At 37.1% G+C, this 23,012-nt stretch overlaps 1 protein-coding gene across 3 annotated transcripts in view; it reads left to right on the top strand.

Moving 5' to 3' along the window:
• Nucleotides 1-18,012, top strand: part of RRM2B (ribonucleotide reductase regulatory TP53 inducible subunit M2B) — a 37,144-nt gene extending 19,132 nt beyond the window's left edge. For all 3 annotated transcript variants that reach the window (XM_033202526.1, XM_033202527.1, XM_033202525.1), the window contains 4 exons: nt 3,470-3,603; nt 8,248-8,352; nt 9,532-9,645; nt 14,280-18,012. In XM_033202526.1, coding sequence (XP_033058417.1) covers nt 3,470-3,603; nt 8,248-8,352; nt 9,532-9,645; nt 14,280-14,432 — 506 coding nt within the window. In that variant the 3' untranslated portion in view covers nt 14,433-18,012. The remainder of the gene's footprint in view (nt 1-3,469; nt 3,604-8,247; nt 8,353-9,531; nt 9,646-14,279) is intronic.
• Nucleotides 18,013-23,012: the final 5,000 nt, after the last annotated feature.

The following is a 23,012-nucleotide window of genomic DNA, read 5'->3' as shown; positions in this document are numbered from 1 at the left end:
ATTTCAAAAATGAGAAAGGCAGCCGGGCATGGTGACTCATGCCTGTAATCCCAGTGCTTTGGGAGACTGAGGTTGATCACTTGAGGTCAGCAGTTTAAGACCAGTCTGGGCAACAAAGCAAGACCCCCATCTCTACAACAAATTTAAAAACTAGCCAGGTATGGCGGCATGCATCTGTAGACCCTGCTACTTGGGAGGCTGAGGGAGGAGGACCACTTAAGCCCAGGTGTTTGAGGCTACAGTGAGCTATGATCCACTGTGCTCCAGCCTGGGTGACAGAGCAAGACCCAGACTCTAAAAAAAAAAAAAAAAATAGGAATGAGAAAAGCACTGGTTCTCAATATATGTAAAAATCATCTGGAGAATTTGTGGAAAAACTCTTAAGAATCCTGCCAAAAGTGATGTAGGAGGCCCAGATGGGACTGAGAAATCTGCATTTTTGTATTCAGTTGATTCCCTCACAAGGAGCCTCAGAAACACTATGGGAAATGCTGGCTTTAGAGAAAAAAGGGAAAAGGCAGAGTGTTCCGTATACACTGAAAATACTAGTATGGACAAGCAGTGATGAAAAATGATGAGCAAGCCCACAGAAAACATGTATTTCCTGAACTACCCAAGAAAACAGAGAAGGCTGGCAGTCACCATGTAACTACATGAGGACTCCAGCTAGATTCTTCATATTGCTTAATCTCAAGGGAAACCCCATTTCGGGTTCTAATTTAGGGTCTCAGGAAAGAACATGTTCTAAAATTGTGGAGGGGGAGTTGAATGAATATAGAGTGGAACAGGGAAAGGGGAAAGGGTGAAGAGTGCATGGTGACTCTTGTTTTTGGGAGTGGAGCTAAAAGACAGTAACATGGAAATATCGCCTTGCTTTGCTGCACACTGTTACTTTCCTTTAACCAGCTGAGGAAGTGCTGTTTTATGAACTGATTGGGCTGCCTGCACCACCGTTAGTAGCTATAAGTTGACAAGGACAGCTCTTTCATCTGGCTTAGGGTTTTGCCTAACGTTTTTGGTGACTTTCTTAGTGCCTTTTGCACTAAGATCCAGCATAGCAACTATTCTTTCCTTATATCCAGACTCTTATAAGCCTTTATTTTTAGCTAAAGAGAAACTAAGAATATTTCTTTAAAAATTATTAGTTTGTCTGAGAGTTTATAACAAGATTCAATTCCTATAGAGCAAAAATTTTCCTTATTATATATATGTATAGATTTTTAAAAATTGAGATATCCTGTTTAATTTTTAAAATATTTTTAAAGAACTTTAAAATATATAGATTAAAACTTAATATATGTAATGAAATTTTATTTCAAGCCTCAAAAAAATTAGCTACACAATCTTAGTACATTGCCATCATAGAGGTCAGCTGTATTTTAAAAATATATCCAACCTTCCCCTCTCTAAAATGAATCATGAGGCCTTTACATTCACTATAGTTTTTAGGAGAAATGTTCTAGAACCCTCTTTTCATTTCACATATATCTCAAAAAATTGTAAAATGTACCACCTGTAATCCTTTAATCTTCTCCAAAAAAGAATAGCCTTCTATAACTATGTTATGATTTTCATTCTTTAGTATTCACATGAATGTATAGCATGGTTACAATACCAATTTTCCACTAGGCACAGTGACTTGTGCCTATAATCCCAGCTACTTGTGAGGCTGGGATGAGAGGATGGCTTGAGCCAGAAGTTCAAACCAGCCAGGGCGACATAGAGAGACCTTAGCTCTAAAGAAAGAAAAAAATTAGCCAGGCATGGTGACGCACGCCTGTAGTCCCAGCTACGTCAGAGGCTGAGGTGGGAGCATTGTTTGAGCCCAGGAGTTTGAGACTGTTTGAACCATTAATGCACCATTGCACTACAGCCTGGGTGACAAGAGCAAGACCCCACTCTCTAATAAAAATAAAAATATCAATTTTTCTTTTATTCACGTTTGTATTTAATTATAGTCTACTTCCCTTACAGATAATTATACTTATGATGTTACCTTAATGTCAATGAAAAATGTATCAATAACTATAAGTTATCTTAATAGTAAGATAAAAGATACAGTAAGTTATATGTTAAACTAATGACAAGTCTCTATCTTAAGAATTGTGATTATGCTGATGATGATTTTTGAGATAGGGTCACTCTGTCACCCAGCTGGAGTGCAGTGGTGTGATCATAGCGCACTGCAGCCTTGACCTCCTGGGCTCAAGCATTCCTCCCACATCAACCTCCCAGGTAGCTGTGACTACAGGTGTGTACCACCACACCCAGCTGATTTTTAAATTTTTTGTAGAGATGGGGTTTTGCTATGTTGCCCAGGCTGGTCTCTAACTCCTGCATTCAGGTGATCCTCCTTCCTCGGTCTACCAAAGTGCTCATATTTCAGATGTGAGTCACTGCAGCACTTGGCCTAGAGTGGATTTTAATGTCTTCTCTCATCTAGTACTTCTACAGGTTCCATTGAGTCAGTTCAGGACTTGTTTATTAAGTGACTTCTTGTGTGTGGTCCTGTGACATGTACTGAGGTGTAAACCGTGATGTCATCTATGAAAAAGGTTTGTAATGCACTCAAGCACTCAGCTGCCTGTATCTCACAGTCTTATAGACCAAACCTTTCTCCTTAGACATATATAAATACTTTTCTCAAGCATATGCAGTGTGGTGACATAAGCACCTTGTGAATGACCTTTTGGGTTAGAGCTCTGATCATCCTGTATAATGTTACAGATATGATGCCACTGTAGACAGTTTCTTAATAGGAGATGGATTTCTATGAAGTCCTTGCCTAACAATGAGTAACCTTTAAAATTGGCCCTTTTGTATTTTGCTTATGTTATGGGGATATTTTATCTAATAGATATTATCCTCAGTTGGGCTTATCTATTTTTTTTTAATTGCAGATCCATGCCAATGGTTTTTGAAATGTTTGCAGATGGTCTGTAAGATACCATAAGTTTCTAAAAATATAAACTTAAGCAACCTCTCCTACTTTCAGAGGAAGACACTTCTCATAAAGTCTACCTTCTACTCACCAGTCTAGTACACACACACGTATGTATACATACTACACACATATGCATGTACCTGCACTCACAGTCATGTGTGGTGCACACATAAATCACCTTTGTTTTGAGTAGGTTTTGAGAAGGTCCTTTATTTGTCCAGACACCAAGACCTATAGAAGTCCATTGTCTGACAGAGGATTTGAAGGAGGCATACCTTTCTGCTCCAGTAGGTAGAGGTGGCACATTTTCTCCTATGGAGATCTTTGGCCATGGCACTAACTTGTGTATTTTGTTTCTTTGCAAACAGTCATGGTATTTATTGGTATATATACACCATATATATCAATAAATATTTATTTATTAAATTTATTTATTAAATTTATCAAATATATATTTGTATATATACATGCAAATGTTTGCAGTATCTGATATTTCAAAAACTGAAATGATTTTATGTCTCCCAGGGGAAAGAGTGGTGGCCTTTGCTGCTGTAGAAGGAATTTTCTTCTCAGGATCTTTTGCTGCTATATTTTGGCTAAAGAAGAGAGGTCTTATGCCAGGACTCACTTTTTCCAATGAACTCATCAGCAGAGATGAAGTAAGGAACGGAATGTTTTTCTAGTTATATTTATATTCATATTTGATGTTCATCTATTTTTCTTTTCTATCTTTTTTTTTTTTTGAGATAGGATCTCATTCTGTCATCCAGGCTGGAGTACAGTGGCACGATCATGGCTGAGTGTAGCCTCGCCTTCCCTGGCCTCAAGCAGTCCTCCCATTTCAGCCTCCCTCGTTGCTGGGACTGTTGCACGTGCCCTCCCTTGTTGCAGGTGCCACTACACCTGACCTAATTTTGTTTTTTTTTTTTTTTTTTTTTTAGAGACAGGGCTTCACCATGTTGCCCAGGCTGGTCTTAAACTCCTGGGTTCAAGCGATCTGCCTGCCTCAGCCTCCCAAAGTGCTGGAATACAGGCATGAATCACTGTACCCAGCCCATTTATTTTTCTTTCTCCTGAAAAATGCTGTGATGACACAGGTATCCTGGTAATTAAAATAGGAAGTCACATCATCTTGCTTTTAAGACACTGCATTTTCCTCCTATGTCTCTTACCATCTCTCCTCAGTCTCCTGGTCATTCTTAATATCAGTGTCCTCCTAGGTTCCCGCGCTGGCCTTGCTCCTTCACTGTATGTGCTCTCCTGGCTGATCTTATTTACTGTCATGAAATCAGCTACCATCTAAACGCTCATAACTCCCAAAACTTACCCTTTGTCCCAGATACTCTATCCTAAGTGCCAAACCCATGTATGCTAGTGCATGTTCGACATTTTCTCCTTGAAGTTCCCCCAGGTGTCTCAAACCTGTTATTTCAGAAATCAAACTCATCATCTTTCTCCAAAAAGTTGTTGTTCCTTCTGTTTTTCCTATTTCATTGAGTGTCTCTATCCTTCTTTTCCAGTCATCTAATTTGAAATCTAGGAGTCATTTTAGATTGCTTCTTCTTTTTCAGCCACATCCAATCAGTAACTAAACCTGGTCTCCCTCTGCCTGCTATACCCTTTCCATCTTTCTTACCACTTTTTTTTTCTGTAACCTTTTTTGGATTACCTTCTCAGAGGAGACATCTCAAAACTTTCCTGATCAATTAGGTGAAATTGGCCACTCTTTCCTTTATGTATCCATTTGAAACCTGCACCTGTCCATGTCTTGGAGTCCATAGCGTGTATTGTACTTTTTATTTCTCTCTTCTGCTAGACTTTAAGCTCCTTAGTGCAGGGACTTTGTTTTATTTATCTTTCTGTTCTCAGTGTTTTGGCTATCATAGCCATTCAGTTAACATTTATTGCCTGTGCTAATCCTTAACTTCTCTGAACCTTGGTTTCTTCGACTATAAAAACCATTTTGTTAGAATGCCATGAAATAGTGTATGTGAAAGTATTTTTTTAAATGCCATAAAATACTTCATATAATTACTTTTTGCTTTTTCATGTCTTTAAATTTTTAATAACTTTTATTAGAAATGTCATATAGGATTGTTATAGAGAATTAAGAGAATAAAAAAATTAATCTCAGCACACAGAGAACCACATTTACTGTTTTGTTAGAGTATTTCTTTATAGACTTTTTTCTACATTTAATTCTATTTAGCTATATAAACATATTTTAATCATTCATATATTTAGGAGTTGAGATGTTCTTTTTCCACTTGGCAAAATACTGCAATCATTTTTCTATGGCATTAAGCACCTTTTGAAGATAATAGTTTTGTTAGATATATGAGCTAATGAATGAATCATTTATTTGACTTTTATAATTAGAAATTTAGATTATTTCCAGGTTTTTTGTTTTACTATGGTGTAAAATGAATACCTTTACATATATATGAACTTTGTCCTCCTTTTATATTATTTTCCTAAGCTTGATCACAAAAAGTAGAATTACTAAGTTATAAAGCCATGCATACATACATACTTGCAGATTTTTTTTTCCAGTAATTTTATAACAATTTTCAACCCCACCTAGCAATGTATAAACATTTTCTACCATACTCTCACCAGAATTTAGATTAACTTGCTAAATGTTTGGCAAATTTGATAGGGGTAATTGGTATTTCATTATTGGTTTTATTTGCATTGTTTATTACTTAAATTGAATGCTTTTTTCATAATTATATTAGTCATTTGTATTTTTTCTGTAGTTGCCTACTTTTATCTTTTGCTTTTGTTTCCAGTTCAATATTAACATTTTTCTTATTTAACTCTATTTTAAGGTTATTTCTTCAGTAGTCTATTATCCTTAAAGGAAGAGGTCATGCTTGCTTGTTCATTGGTGTATTCCCAATGTACAGTGACTGATTGGGTCCTTTCAACAAGTATACGTTTATAGCATTTGTTATATTTATAGCACAAATATAATATAAAATATAAATTTGCTTATATTTATTTCATATATTTTCCCAATTTTTCCTTTGCTTTTTAATTTTTGTTCTTTTAACATACAAAACCTTAAATTTTATGTAATCCTCTTCCAGAGATAAATTAATTACACATATTTTCTTCTTGGTTTTTTAACCTTTAACTCTCTAATACAATTGGAATTTGTTTAGTCTAAGTAGGATTTAGCATAAATATAATACAGTAAAGAATATGTTAGAGTTTAACTTAATTTTATTTCAAACACTCTTGGGAAGTTTTTTCAGTTTGCCTTGTTAAGTAATCCATCCTTTCTTCATTGACTTGCGCTGTCTTCTTTATTATCTATTAAGGTTTTATTAGACTAAAATCAGTTTCATGGCTATTTTTTCTTCCTTATTGACCTATCAGATTTTATTCTATAACAAACTATTTTAATTATTATAGTTTCATATATTTCGATAATTTGTAGGATAATATCGAAACTTTTCTTTTGAAAGTGTTCTTACAAGATTCTGTCCATTTATTCTATTCTTTTTTTTTTTTTTTTTTTGTGAGACAGGGTCTCTCTTTGTCACCCAGGCTGAGTGCAAGTGGCATGATCCTGGCTCACTGTAGCTTTGACCTCCTGAGCTCAAGCAGTCCTCCCACCTCAGCCTCCTAAGTAGCTGGAACTACATGCATGTACCACTACATTCAGTTAATTAAAAAAAAATTTTTTTGTAGACACAGGGTCTCACTGTGTTGCCCAGGCTGATCTGGAACTCCTGGACTCAAGTGATTTGCCCACCTTGGCCTCCCAAAGTACTGGGATTACAGGCATGAGCCCCTGTGCCCGGCCTTCTAGATTAACTTTCGAATTAAAAACAATCCCATTTAGGCACTTGACCTCTGTGCCCGCTTGGGACTTGACCTCTGTGTACTTTCCTTTCTTTTCTGCTCTAAAGCCTTTTAAAATAAATTACAGGCACACACACACACACAACACACACACACACACACCAATTCCATTGAGATTTTGATTGGTATTGCTCTTTGTAATAAGTTACCTCTCAGTTTTCATCAACACTTTAACATCTTTCAGCCTCGATGGTAAGTTCTTCTTTCTTCCTTTTTTTTTGAAATAGGGTCTTACTGTCACCCAGGCTGGAGTACAGTGGCGTGACCTCAGCTCACTGCAGCCTTGACCTCCCAGGTTCAAGGGATCTTTCTGCCTCAGCCTCCTGAGTAGCTGAGACTACAGGCATGCACCACCATGCCCGACTAATTTTTGTAATTTTTGTAGAGATGGGGTTTTGCCAGGTTGCCCAGGCTGGCAAGGAATCTGCCCACCTCGGCCTCCCAAAGTGCTGTATTACAGACATGAGCCACCATGCCCGACCTGGGAATTCCATCTTTCTATATCCGACCTCTCTCTTTTTTCATTTTGAATTTTTGAAATTTTCTTTTTGTTTTTTTGATATTTGGCTCTATACTATCCATTCTGTGTTTTGGAGTCCTGATTATTGTAGGTTGACTCTCCTTGGCCTATTCTCCAATTACTTAAGATTCTATGCTATTTATTGCATTTGTATAACCATACTCGGGTATTTCACAAGTTTATTTTCATTTTTGGTTGAGTTATCTGTAAGATCATCTCTGCTTTATATCACTTCAGGTGATATTCATCATAGTTCAGTTTCCATTTTCTTATTTATTTCCTTATTGGTATTTTTTATTTCTATTTATTTATTTATTTTTTTATTTTTTTGTAGAGACTGGGTTTTGCCATGTTGCCCAGGTTGGTCTTGAACTCCTGGACTCAAGCAATCTGCCCACCTTGACCTCCCAAAGTGCTGAGATTACAGGCATGAGCCACCAAGTCCCACGTCAGTTTCCATTGTCATTGGAATTTATTTTTATCTTGAGCCTTTCTTATTTAATTACAAATGTTGTATTTTTGAAATCTGTTATTTAAATACTAATTAATTTTCAATCATTCCTTAATTATTTTTGAAATTTAAAAATTAGTGAATTTTCATTTCAGGCTTTCTTGCTTTATTTTCCTTTCCAAAATGCTTTTATTTGCAGATTATTTCTTCATAAATTAGTTTTTCTATAATGTTGATGAACTAGGATTTGCTGACATTGAACGTTTTTGTTATAGGTTATTGTATTGGCATTTAATGAGATTTGAAGGAAGGAAGTTCCTAGTCCTATTAACCCCTCTTCCATTTTCCAGAAGTTCTGTGTTATATTCCTAGAACCACTTTATATGATGCTTGACCCATCACTGTGTGCAAATAGCTGATGAACAGTTATTTGACAGTGACATTTTTCTTCTCTTTTAGGGACTTCACTGTGACTTTGCTTGCCTGATGTTCCAATACTTAGTAAATAAGCCTTCAGAAGAAAGGGTCAGAGAGATCATTGTTGATGCTGTCCAAATTGAGCAGGTAAACCAGGAAGTTTGTGTAATTAGCACATCTCTCTTTCTCTGATGTTTGTTCCACTATTATATTGACTCATATGAAATTTCATAAGTCAATAAAAATTTTGTAGGTCAATAAAAATACCAGCAATTTTATTATGGTCGGTCTGACAATGCCAGTACATGATATATTACAATTATTATGTCAGTTTACAATTTGCTTTATTCAGTCAGTCTTTATTATGTATTAAGGTTTTATGTATACTAAAACCTGTTTCAGGGCTGTTTTTCTGTCTTTCTGATCTCTGTCAAATTTTATGCTTAATCAGCTAATTATAGTAGCTTTGTATTTTTATATTTTTAGTGACTGGAGAACAGTGATGATTTTTTATTTGTTTTGTATTTTTAATAATGTAGCGAGGTACCTAGCTGGAAGCATACACAAATTTTTATAGAAAGAATAAGTAAATTAATGAAAAGTAACAATTAAGTTAGAGTATGTAAAGATTTCTTACTAGAAGGAGCTAGATGTTCTACTTAGGATGTGTTTTTATCATTCTAAAATTACTTTTTTTTTTTTTGTAACACTGCATAGTTTAACAGGCATAGTTTGTATATTGGAAGAGGAAAAACGCATAACGGGCACTTTGGTTTCTTTAGTCATTTTGAGAACTGAATCCAAGTGGTTAATATGTTTTTATTTTTCCTCTTAACACTTTACCACTACATAGTCTTTCAGTATGATTAGAGCTCATTTTATCTCCCAACACCCAAATCTGTTTCTTCTTTTTTCTCATTTTCTTTGTTAATTGAGTTTTTCTCTCTTTCCCAGCTCCCTTCCATAGTCGTGTTCTTTATGATGATCATCTTTGAATCTTTTTCCAGATATTTTAGAACAAAGTATCTTTTTTTTGCTATTGAGAAAGCATACAAATCCAAGTCTTGTATCTGCTACTTTAAGAAATCCAGTAATTTGGTAGTTCATTTCCATTTATTTTGGCTCTTTGAAAACGTGAAAAAATGTGAACAGTAATACCCCAAATATTTTTAAACATATGGACATCATTTGCTACATTGAAAGAATTTATCCTAATATATTTCCTTGGACAAAATCAGTCTTAGAAATAAAACAAAAGTCCTCTATTTGGAACATACATATTTATAGTTTTGTTTATACTTTATTCTGTTTTTGTTTTCATCCCAGGAGTTTTTAACAGAAGCCTTGCCAGTTGGCCTCATTGGAATGAATTGCATTTTGATGAAACAGTACATTGAGTTTGTAGCTGACAGATTACTTGTGGAACTTGGATTCTCAAAGGTGATGTGTTTAAAAATGTGTTACTACTAGTTAAAAATATTATAGGAAAGCAAGGACCCTAAAATATATTTTACTGAAAGCATTTGTAACATACTGCTCTGTTTTTCAAAAGTCCATGACAGAGACTTGTTTCATATGAACACGGTTTTACAAAATCCTTTGAAATTTAAAATTTAAAATTAATAACTGAAGTAGGAGGCTGGTAAAATATTAGAACTAATAAGCTCAATAAATTATTTTGCAATAATGGCAGCTATATAGTTAATAGGATTATTTTCAAGGGGTTAGGTTTAATATGCATACGTATATTCACGCTTATAAATCTCCATGTGTCTATGTTGTAGTTTGGGAGTTAATACTTTTAAATACGGAATAGTTATTAGGAAGATATTAACTGTCATAATGTAACTCTTTGAACAGAGTTATCCAAGTTATTTTTGTCATTTATCAGAGATAATGTACCTGAATTTCATCACATGTGATTTTCCCACGTGTGTGACCTTTGGCAAGTTGCTTAACTATCTCAATTTCCTCATCTATAAAATAGAGATAGTAATAATATTTACTACAAAGGATTGTTGATGAGTTGATACACTTAAAGCACTTAAAATAATATTAAACACATAAACTCACACTAGATGGTCACTTTGTACTTAAGTGAAACACAGAAATTCACTATGTACTATACCATGGTAATTAGAAATTACAGATTTTGATTTCTTGTTGTGAAAATGTAAGTTTAAATTGTCTTTAATGAGAATCCTTATGAAATCTATGATGCTGTGGTAATCATTACCTATTTTGCTAATGTTGTATTAGCAGATATAGCAGAATTATATTCTGATAACCACCCAGGTACTTAAAGAGTCAAGTGTGGCCGGGCGCGGTGGCTCAAGCCTGTAATCCCAGCACTTTGGGAGGCCGAGATGGGCGGATCACGAGGTCAGGAGATCGAGACCATCCTGGCTAACACGGTGAAACCCCGTCTCTACTAAAAAATACAAAAATCTAGCCAGGTGAGGTGGCAGGCGCCTGTAGTCCCAGCTACTCGGGAGGCTGAGGCAGGAGAATGGCGTGAACCTGGGAGGCGGAGCTTGCAGTGAACTGAGATTGTGCCACTGCACTCCAGCCTGGGCAACAGAGTGAGACTCCGTCTCAAAAACAAAACAAAACAAAAAAACTTATAAACTATGTGTGTTGAAAGAAATTGTGTTTGCTCATAACTTTTACCAATGTTTTTGTTATTAGAAAATGAATTTGCTTATTTAAGCCTTATAGTGAATTCGCTATTCTTTAACCCGTTACCATATCCTCACATCCACATGTTCATGTTCTGCTGCTTATTAGAAAACTGCTGACCCTTGGGTCTGATTTTCCTTTTGGGAACTTGCTAACTGTAGGTATGTAAAACATGCCACCTCCTGCAGAAGAAGATCTAAACACAATGTAAAACTTTGTTTTTCCACAGGCTTCAAAATATCTGAATAAATTCTAAAATGCAGAAATTATAGAGGCCTTAGATTTTTAATGCAATAAAAGTAGAAATTGATTTAATAATTGCCAAAAGCTTCATCTACTTAGAGATTAAAAAATATATCCTTTAGGTCAGGTGCAGTGGCTCACACCTGTAATCCCAGAACTTTGGGAGGCTGAGGTGGAAGAATCACTTGAGTCTAGGAGTTTGAGACCAGCCTAGGCAACATGGCGAAATCCTATTTCTACAGAAAATTAGCCAGGCATGGTGGCATGCCTGTAGTCCTAGTTACTCGGGAGGCTGAGCTAGGAGAATCACTTGAACCAGGAAGGCAGAGGTTGCAGAGATTGTGCCACGGGACTCTAGCCTGAGCAACAGAGTGAGACCCTTTCTCTCTCTCTCTCTCTCTCTCTCTCTCTCTCTCTCTCTCTCTCTCTCTCTGCATATACGTATATCTCCTTTAAAATGAGATTTAAAATGAAAATAAAAATTAATTGAAAATATAAAGTAGATGACAATATGATTACTATATATCAAAACTTGTAGGAGCTGGGCATTGTGGCTGACTCCTCTAATCCTAGCACTTCAGAGGCCAAGGCGGGAAGATTGCTTGACCCAGGAGTTCCACACTAGTTTCAGCAATATAGCAAGACCCTATCTCTACAAATAAAAATAATAAGGCTGGGCGCAGGGGCTCACGCCTGTAATCCCAACACTTTGGGAGGCCGAGGCGAGTGGATCGCCTGGGGTCAGGAGTTGAAGACCAGCCTGGCCAACATGTTGAAACCCTGTCTCTACTAAAAATACAACAATTAGCTGGGCATGGTGGTGGGTGACTGTAATCCTAGCTACTCAGGAGGCTGAGGTGAGAGAATTGCTTGAACCCAGGAGGCAGGTTGCAGTAAGCCAAGATTGTGCCATTGCACTCCAACCTGGGCAAAGAGACCGAAACTCTGTCTCAAAAAAAAAAAAAAAAAAAAAAAAAACATACAAAAAAACCACCAAAAACAAGCCATTTAATTTAATTTGGTCTTGGTTACTTTGTCCGTGCTGTGAATGACTTAGATCTAATTTTTTGAAAAGTCTTCAGTTCGAAAATCCAGTGAGTCTGTGACTATTGGTTCAGTGCCCTTTTACTGTGTCTTGCTGTGTATCACAGCTCCAATATTCCCTCACTTTTTACATACAATTTCTGATGGAGGAATTTCATAGAATTCACTCAGCCACACACAGCATATGAATTTTTGGAAAAAAGATATATAGATATTTAAAGCTTTATTTAAAGATATAAATCACATAGCTTGCAATTCACCCATTTAAAATGTACAATTCAATAGTTTTTAGCGTAGTCACAGAGTTGTGCAACCATCATAACAACCTATTTTAGAACATTTTTATCACCCCAAAAAGAAACTCTATCCCTATTAGCAGTCAGTCACTCCCCTTTCCTCCCCTTACCCACCTTGTCTTAGGCAACCACTACATCTAATTTTTGTGTCTGTAGATTTGCCTCTTCTGTATATTCTCTTTCATACAAATGGAATCATAATAGTATGTGGTCTTTTGTGGTTCTCTTCTTTCCTTAGTATAATGTTTTCATGGTACCTTCATGTTGTAGCATGTATCAGTGCTTTATTCCTTTATATGACCAAATAATATTCCACTGTATGGATATACCAAATTTTATTTATCCATTCGATGGGCATTTAGGTTGTTTCCTCTTTTGAGCTATTGTGAATAATGCTACTATGAACGTTCATGTACAGATTTTTGTGTGGACGTGTTTTCATATCTCTTAAGTATACACCTAGGAGTAAAATTGCTGGGTCATATGGTAACTCCATGTTTAATCATTAGTAGAACTCCAGACTGTTTTCTAAAGCAGCTGCACAATTTTATATTCCCACCCTGTATGAGGGTTCCAATTCCTCCACATCTTCACCAACACTTATTACCTGTCTTTTAAAAAAGTATAGCCATCCGAGTAGGTATGAAGTGATATCTTATTGTGATCTTGATTTGCATGTCTCTAATGGATAGTGATGTTGAACATCTTTTCATTTTGTATATCTTCTTTAAAGAAGTATCAGTTTGTCTATTTAGACACTCTGCCCATATTTAAAATTGGGTTACTTGAATATGTGTTTATCTGTGGTGTTCATATTTTTTGCTGGGATACTCCTAAATTGAGAAATCCTCTTCTGTTACCCTTGTGAATCACTGAAATATCCCACAGTTTCCATCAAGCTGTATCTCCAAGTCTGCTTCTTGAATTCCTTTTTTTTTTTTTTTTTTTTTGAGATGGAGTCTTGCTCTGTCAGCCAGACTGCAGTGCAATGGTGTGATCTCGGCTCACTGCAACCTCTGCCTCTCAGGTTCAAGCAGTTCTCCTGCCTCAGCCTCCTGAGTAGCTTAGATTACAGGCACCTGCCACCATGCCCAGCTAATTTTTGTATTTTTAGTAGAGACGGGTTTCATCATGTCAGTCAGGCTGGTCTCGAACTCCTGATTTCAGGTGATGCCACCCACCTTGGCCTCCCAAAGTGCTGGGATTACAGGCTTGAGCCACCATGCCCGGGCTTGCTTCTTGAATTCTGAAGCAGTAAAAAAGCTTCTTGTTAGCATAGTCCCCCTTTTTATTTGGAGACATCTAGTGACTATGGATAACATTTATTGTGTCTTCCCTGATCATGGTCCCTTAATGACAATTTGTTGATTATCTGTTCTTTTATTAACTAAGAAGCATATTTAGAACCGCAGTAGATTGTTGCTAATTTAACATTTTATAGTATCATGTATGTGTGACTAATAGTAATACCTATGAAAAATGCTCACGGTGTATTGGATATCTCAAGCTGTGAGAACATTTTCAATTGGGCAGTATTAAATATTTCAATTCCTGAAATAGTTGTGTTTTTTTCTATTTATGAGAATACTAGAGATGCTAGTAGAGTTTCTTGAGGAGGTTAGTGGTCGATCTTGGGTCATCTTACGACTTGTCAGCCTTGAGTGCCTCCAGGGTCTTAGGGGAATGATGGGATCTTGTAACTGACTAGACAAGTTTCCAGAAACCTGACCTCTGTTTTGGTCATCTTTGCTCTTATTGTGGGATGTAATTTGATCTTTTCAGAATGTCTAATGATATTTCTTTCCTTTTTAGATTTTTCAGGCAGAAAATCCTTTTGATTTTATGGAAAACATTTCTTTAGAAGGAAAAACAAATTTCTTTGAGAAACGAGTTTCGGAGTATCAGCGTTTTGCAGTTATGGCAGAAACCACAGATAACGTCTTCACCTTGGATGCAGATTTTTAAAAAACCTCTTGTTTTAAAACTCTATAAACTTGTCATTGGTAAATAGTAGTCTATTTTCCTCTGCTTTAAAAAAAATTTTTAAGTATATCCTTTAAAGGACTGGGGGTTTGCTCAAAAGGAAATCCAAAACTTATTCCACACAGTTTGCATTTATGTAATTTTCCTGTTTAACAGCAAGAGTGTGACCTAAACGCTTTTGTCACTGAAATAAAAGATGGCATTTTGTGGTTAAGAGCATGGGGTGAGGGGTCAGACCTGAGTTTAAGGTTCTGCCCTTACTCCAGTGTGTCACCCTTGGCAAGTCAGTTAATCTTGGTAAACCTCAGTGTACTTGTCTTTAAAATGGGAGTAATAGTAGGTCCTAAATTCATAGAGTGGATATGAGGATTAGGATGCAAAAATAAATGCTTAACCAACACTACTACTGTTAGCACCACTACTAATTATCATGTCGTTGATAATATTAATTGCAGTGATGTTGTAATAAAATACTTTCTTTTCCTTAAAGTAATTGTGATTCTAGGTCCTAGGATCTAGAATTAGATCTTTGTATTTTTAATGCTTAGGGGAAGAATATAAGTATCTCCTTAAAAAGAACTTAATTCTCATTAATGCAAGAATAAGTTCTTTGAATTCCTCAGTATGTAGTAACGAAAACTTAATTCTTAGTTGCTTTGGGAAGCCTATTTACAGAGTGGAAACCAGGAGGTTATCATGGTAGTTGACCTTGTAAGAAAAATGATTCTTCTTCAGAAATTAAAAACATAACTATTGCCAGATTTAGCCCTGGAATGTTTAGAATCAGGCTAGAATAGCATTTTCCAAATAATATTCTAAGAGCTATTAGCCCCTCTAGATATTTTGTAGGGGAAAAATGGGATTCTGTGGTCAGATGAGTTTGGGAAATGCTGAACACTTCATTGTTTAGCAAGTACAGTCAGTACATCAAAGACTGAGCAGTTCAATGTGGTACATAAATTTATCTCGCCCTGCATATTCCCAACATACTTAACACAGATGTTTTTTACCTGTTAACATCTCATCCAGCTAGTGTTCCTCAGAACAAAGATTGGAAAAAGCTGGCCCAGAACCATTTATACGTAGATGAAGGGCTTATGGACTGAGAAAGGGAGAACATGGTAGGGATTATTGAATCATTTCAAATGTATGCCAGGCTGAATAATGTACCAGCAATTGACTTTGGCTGTGTTTCTTTATGGTTTTATAACTCTTGAGCTGTTGTTAAGAGATAGTTCTTTTAATGTGACTATGCTACATGATAGCCAATAATGAGGGAAAAGGAGGTTTCTCTAGAAGAGACTGATGAAAGGCTGGGCACTAAGGTTTTTGAGAAGTCTACCCCTATTTATTTTCAGTAAGTATCAAGAGGTAGCCTGAGCCTAGTTACTGAATTTTTAATACATTATTATTTGGTGTCCTGTATACCCCTTCAAGCAGTTGTTTCCCACTCCCAACAAACTGTACTTTATACAGTTCTGAATGCTAAAACTTAGAGATTTTCTCTTTGCATAAATTTTGGCTCCATTCTTTCCATAACAATCTAATCAAAACTGGGAGTTCTCAAGTGAATGCAAAAGGAGCAGGCCATGACTTTATTTGTTAGAGAGACTATCAGAAACTTGAGATCTTTCGGCCTATGATAATACCATTAATTTTTGCATTGCTTCGCAGTTTGCTAGGTGTTTTTACATCATCTCATTTGATCTCAAAACAGCTTGACAGAGCAACTGTAATTGAAATATTACAGATGGAAAGAATGAGGCTCAGAGAAGTTAAATGACTTGGCCAAGATCTGCTCATCATCACTGTCTGTACAGTATTTTTTTTTTTAGAGGTTGTAATGTCTCATATTTAGTCCTTTGCCATCTATGTTGATTTGCTTTTGTCTGTTTCCTCATTTAATTGAATATACTTTAAATATATACATTAATTAAAGTATTAAAATATAGAAAAACATTTGAACTACATTCAGGTAATATGTTTAAAGATATTTATATATTGCCATACAAAAACTTAACATTTAAAACTGATAATATCTGTAATGACATCAGAATGAAAGAAAAAAAGTTGTACAGTGTATATTCCTTTGTTTTGAATCTAAATCTTTTTCGTAGGTAATGACTGATGCCTTAATATGATGCTTATTTATAATAGCAATAAACCTAACTGGATTTGGATGAGGAAGTCTTAATACTGACATACTGGATTTTTAATGCACTGGTTTGTTATTTGGTATTCTCTTTTTCCAGGCCTCCAGGTTGCACATTTATTTATTATGTTCAATACTTTGGTTCTTAGTTCTTAAAGAATCAAGAAGTTGTGTAATCTTTTAAAAATATCTTGCAGGTAAAGAAAAAAATTAAGAGTGTGTTTACAACTGTTTTCTCTTTTTTACAGCACATGTATTTAAATCATTGCTATAATAAAGTTAAGTTCATTATTTAGGAATATAAAAACTTGTAGTTCTATGATAGATTGCATTTATTAAAAATGTTTCATTGTAGCACATAGCAATATGGCCAGGAAGGACTTGAGAAGACAGTTTGATCCATTGCTTTTAGACAGGACCGGGTTTTGCTGTCCAATTATGTACAGTAATAGTTTTTCTTACAATGTAAGCTGACCCCAGTCTTGTCTTGATATTAATATATGAAATTTTTATAATTGTCTCATTTAGAAACATCCGTATTTTTCTGCTTTTTCTATTGCCATTTTTTTGTGCATGAATTGATTATTGAGAAAATGTAGCAGTTTGCATATTTAAAAATTAATCATTTTGCATTTTACATTTAAATATGCTAATATCACTGTCATATAATTCCCAAATTTCATTTGTAGATATTGAGCTAAGGGCTAATGTCAGGAGCTGATTTTTAATGCTAAAGCTGCAGATGGGCTAAATAAAAGCCAAATTAGTCCTACAATCAGGTATTACGTTTTTAAACCAAGTTGAGTGAATTGATAGTGGACTTGGGAAATATTCCCCATCAGAATCTGGATGAGTGGCACAGAATTGAAATCTCTTTGTTTCCCACCATTTCCCTTTAAGTGCTCTGCTCCTTTATAAACGGTTAAAGATTTGAAAGAGAATCTGATATTCCCGAGGCATTAGGAAGAAAAGATTTAATCCCTTCAATTTGGGGCTTAATCCTGTTAAAGAAAATGTAAGTGAAAATGGAAGGCTGGAGAGAATGATTGCTTTTTGTACAGTTAAATAAGGTCACAATATTCTTACGTACTTTGTCTTACAACTGTTGTTTTCATTTTTTCAAATGTCTGGTCATTTACCAAAGTATTTACTATTTACTGTGTACATAGAAAGTTTTATTATGTGTGGTCTATCTAAAATTTTTTTTTTTTTTTTTTTTTTTTTTTTGCTGAAATACATTATCGTCAATCAAGCCGACCCTGCATGTCTAGAATTTGTTTCTTTTCCAAATAAATTAGTTTTCTTATTTTTTTGGTATGTTGAAATAAACTATCGTACCTTCATCATTTTGTCCATTTCCTTTTTGAGGAAGTGCAAGGGCTACCCTAATAAAGGAATGTATATATTTACTATTTGTGTCTGCAGATAAATACATACTTATTTGTCCAACTGTCACCCCGACCACAGTTTTTACATTAAATGAGATCCCCAGTTCTCTCACCTTTCTCCCAATCCATAAGCCTCTCTTCATGTCTCTTTGTTTCCAGCTGAGATTCCACAAACATCATATTACTAGTAGTAGCACTCATACCAGTACCCTCAACTCTGTCCCTTATCTGCTTTTTACCATACACAGAAAAATTTAGAAAAACTCCCACGTCTGTTTTGAATGAAACAACTTAGTTTTTCCAGTACTTGCACCCCAGCAGCCAAATGCTGCTAGAAGAAAAGTCATACAACGAGGCAGTTAGATTCTCTACGAATTCATGATTACCCTATCTCAGCACTACCTGGAAATTCGACTACAATTTCCTGGTAAACTTGACCTCTGTTGTGCACAATTGCTTTTTCACACCTCCTCTCTCTACCTCTACCCCCGTTCCCCAAAGAGGTGACCATATCTTTGTGGACTTTGCACACATAGAGAGATTCTCAGAGTTCATAGAAAAATTTGACAATATAAGAGCCCCAAATCTAGAACTTAAGAAGTTAGCAGTAGACATAAATTCGTATGTGTGTTTTCTGCTGTGGAGTCATTACAATCAGGGAGTGATTGAAAGTATCTGGGATTAACAGCCATTTAATTTTGGGGACTGCTGCTCTCATTCCCACCATGCGGTTCTCCCAGGGCTGCCAATCCGCTAGTAGGCACTGCTTCTGTCTGGGCACAGGCTTAAGCATGTGATCCAGACTGGGCCAGGTCCTTACCTAGGGTTTTCCTAGTTGAAACTGAAGAAAGAGAACTACTTTTATTCTAAAGACAAGCTAGAGAGAGTCCTAGTTCTAAACTCTCTGAGGCCCAGCTGTATTCTTTGCATAGTTTCATTTTCAAGGTAATAAATGCTACTTTTGGCCTAAGATAGGTCAAATTACGTTTCTTGATTTTCAACCGAAAGGATTCTAGTTAAAACAGAAGTTGATCTCTGGAAGAAAAAAAAAAAAGTAAGTGGAAATAATCATGGTATTTATGTGAGTATCAGGGTCAGCAAGAAACAGATGGCAATTCAAGTTAGGGTAATTCAAAAGTTTGGCAAAAGGACAATTTAGAAAGTTGTGGACAGGAAAGCATAGGAAATAGTGTAGTGCATGGGGCTACCAATTAATTACAGGGCTGTTAACACCCCTGCATTCAAAGAGTTAAGCTTCAGGGAGCAGTTAAACCAGAGGGAGAGAATTATGGATAAGATGTGATCTTTATTTAGAGGAGACAGCAAGCCTAAGGCAACTTTGCTGAGAAGGAGCCAGAAAACAAATACTCTCACCTTGTTCCTCTTGCCTTCTATCTCCTTCAATGGCTCCCCATTAGCCAAAACCAACTAGGCGCAAGAGGGCAAGGGAGCTTGTTGCCATCCTTACAGATCAGCCTCCAGGCGTAGGGTGGAAAATGGATCCAGAGGACATATAGAAGACATGTCACAAAGAGTGTTGGAAATTATTGGTACTTTCCTCAAAGAATTACAAGAAAGATGAGCTCAGGAAAGAATTAGTAAGTTTGTAAGAAAAACCAAAAGGAAATTAAGAGACTCAAAAAATTAAGTACCCTCCAGGGCTGAAAAAGCAGGCTGATTGTAAACCCCCAAAATAAGGTTGGAATTGAGAAAATTTCTTTTTTCTTTTTCTTTTTTTTTTTTTTTGAGGCAGAGTCTCGCTCTGTCGCCAGGCTGGAATGCAGTGGTGCGATCTCAGCTCACTGCAACCTCCACCTCCTGGATTCAAGCAATTCTCCTGCCTCAGCCTCCTGAGTAGCTGGGACTACAGGCATGCACCACCACGCCCAGCGAATTTGTATTTTTAGTAGAGATGGAGTTTCACCATGTTAGTCAGGATGGTCTCTATCTCTTGACCTCGTGATCTGCCAGACTCAGCCTCCTAAAGTGCTGAGATTACAGGCGTGAGCCACTGTGCCCGACTGAGAAAAATTCTTGAGATAAGAATTCATTAAGACAATCTTGGCAAAGGTAAGAAGAGGGGTGTGAGAAGGTAATGTAAGCCTCCTGAGAAGGTGAGAAAGTGCAGGTGGAGGGCTTGACCTCAGACACTTCCCCTATTGTAGCAGGAGGGAAGCCAGGGAAGGTGAATGGATGATGATGGGATATGTCTGTAGTTTAGTGAAGAGACATTGTAAACTTGTTGTTTGTTGACTTAATTTCTCTGTGAAAGAGATGATAAGGTCACCTCCTTGGGAAGTGGGGGTAGGGGCAGCAAGGGAAGGTGTGAAGAAGCAATTGTGGAGGATGGAGATCATAGTAGATTCAGTTTACCTTAGTGTATGTGTTTTCTCTAGCAGCAGCTAGGGTACAAATATGTAAAAACTGGATTGTTGCATTCAAAACGGGATTTTCCTGGATTTTTCTATGTATGGTAAAATGTATGTATGTATGGTAAAATGTAGATGAGGAACAGTTAGGGCTATTAATAGGAATGCCACTACTAGTAATATGATGGACTCTGGAATCTTAGCTGGCTAGAGAGACGTGAAGAGAAGAGGCTCATGGATTGGGAGAAAGTAGATGAGTGAGAGGACTTGGGGGTCTTGATTAAGTCTAAGAACTGGTGGGGGGAATAGGTGAACAAGTGCTCTGGAAGGGGAGGAGATTGTGGTCAGAGTGAGGTGCTAGAATTGGTGATTCAGAACATGGTAAGTGTGGGAGAAGGAGGCTGGGGTTTGATGCTGGGAAAGCGGGTGGGCTCATTAGTGATGTGAACATCAGGGAGCTGAGTCCAGGGTTTTGCATCTTGGGTGGATCCTGAGAGCCAAGTGTTTAAGTCTTCAGTGAAAGAGAGGTACTGTCAGGAGGACAAGATGAGGAGTAGGAGAGGGAGGTATAGCTGAGTTGTGAGTCTTAAAAGAGCAGGGTTGTAACAAAAGAATGGGGTGTCTATGGTCTAGAGGTGTCAGTGGGATCAGAAGACCCCAGTGCAACTTTCCCCACATACCTGAGAGGTCCATGGGGTGTGAGAAAATAAAAGCTTTCTTTCCAAAGGCGACATGGGAAGAGTTCCCAGGGCAATGCCCTGTTTCAGGTAACATAAGGCCAGTAGAGGGAGGCACTGACTGACTGCTTTTGGAGCAGGGGTTACCAAAGGCTCAGGGCCAGCATTTGGGAGAGATAGACAAGTGAGGCTGGGTCAAGAATGGGGCCATGTACAGCACTATCAGGACTATGGTGAGGCAACTGTAGATAGTTGGAGGTGGTACTGACTTGTTAAAACTGGCTGAGTTGAGGTGCAGTGAAGATCCACCATGTGAAGGAAAGAGTTGTCCTGGTTTTATGGGACCTTGCTAGGTGATGTGTTTATGGCAGGATAGCACTCATTGCGCATCTGGGCTTTCTGCTCCTGTGCCAACTCTCACAACCACATCTCCTGTTCTCTGATCATTTCTCCAGCTTAGCATGTTTACACATCATAGAAAGAAGGGGTGAGAAGCATTCTCCAGTCGCTTACTCAATTGTCCGAGTAATGGTCAGAGGCTATGTTCTTTATAGTCTCTCATCAATAATGATAATGTCCAAGTTCTGACAGTAAAAGTGTAAGCTTCACTGTATCTTGACGATTTATTTCTCAGGAAATTAATAGTCTACGGCCATAACACCCTGAACGCACCCGATATCATCTGATCTCAGAAATTAATAAATATTTATACATACTTTAGGGTTTACAAGGTGATTTTGCAGTCATACCATTGCAATCATTTCATTGGCTCACCAATTTTATGAGAAATTGCTGTCATAATAATATTATTATTATGATAACAATGATATTTGGGACTTGAAGCTCAGAGAAGTTAAGTTTCTTGTCCAAAGTCACACAACTAGTAAGGGGTAGAGGCATGACCCCAACTCAGGCATCATGGTTTAAATTGCATCATCCTTTCACTGAATGCAACTAAATTTCTATTGTTACAGCTGGTGGAAGTCAAGACAATTTTTGGTGGGATATGATCCCTTAGACCTATACACCCTCCATAACACGCTCCATTGGCAGGTGTCAGTTTAGAGCTGCATTTGTCCATCTCAAGGTCATGTGTCACGGCTTGCTGAGAATTGTGTTTGAGCATCAGTTCATGACTGGAATGGCAATAATGTTTGAAGACATCGGGACTGCAAGGGCAGTTGATACTTGTTTGCATACATTTGAAAAATCTTCTTTAAAGTTTTTTTTTTTTTTGAGATGGAGTCTTGCTCTTTCGCCCAGTCTGGAGTGCAGTGGTGTGATCTCGGCTCACTGATCCCGGCTCTCTGCTTCCCAGGTTCAAGTGATTCTCCTGCCTCAGCCTCCCAAGTAGCTGGAATTGCAGGCGCATGCCACCATGCCTGGCTAATTTTTTGTATTTTTAGTAGAGACAGGGTTTCACCATGTTGGCCAGCTGGTCTCGAACTCCTGACCTCAAGTGATCTGCCCACCTTGGCCTTCCAAAGTGCTGCCGTTACAAGCATGAGCCACCACGCCTGACCTTGAAAAGCTTTTTTTTTTTTTAAACTAAAAAAGTAATTTAAAAGCGTTAAGAAAAGAAATATTACAGGTGAAACTCACAATGGCATGTCCAGCCAGTGGTTGCATATGACAAATTTTGGAAACCTGAGAACACATCATGTGGTCTACCGTGTAAAATGTTAGATGCTGCTCAAAGGGTTTAGAGGAGTTTTCCAAGAAGTCTTGCCCAGAACTTAGGGTAATAAAGTGGTGGCAAATAAAGATATGCTTGCTTCAATTTATTTAAATTCCAGACTGATACGTTTCGGATTTGTGGACCCGCCCAAATCTCATGTTGAATTGTAATCTCCAGTTAGAGGAGGGGCCTGTTGGGAGGTGATTGGATCAAGGGGCCAACTTCCTCCTTGCTGTTCTCGTGATAGTGAGTGAGTTCTCACGAGATCTGGTTGTTTAAAAGTGTGTAGCACTTCCTG

The sequence above is a fragment of the Trachypithecus francoisi genome, unplaced genomic scaffold (genome assembly GCF_009764315.1).
Source record: "Trachypithecus francoisi isolate TF-2019V2 unplaced genomic scaffold, Tfra_2.0 Lachesis_group7, whole genome shotgun sequence".
NCBI lineage: Eukaryota > Metazoa > Chordata > Mammalia > Primates > Cercopithecidae > Trachypithecus > Trachypithecus francoisi.
Note: the sequence above shows the minus strand (reverse complement) of the source record. Positions and strands in the feature narration are given on the sequence as shown.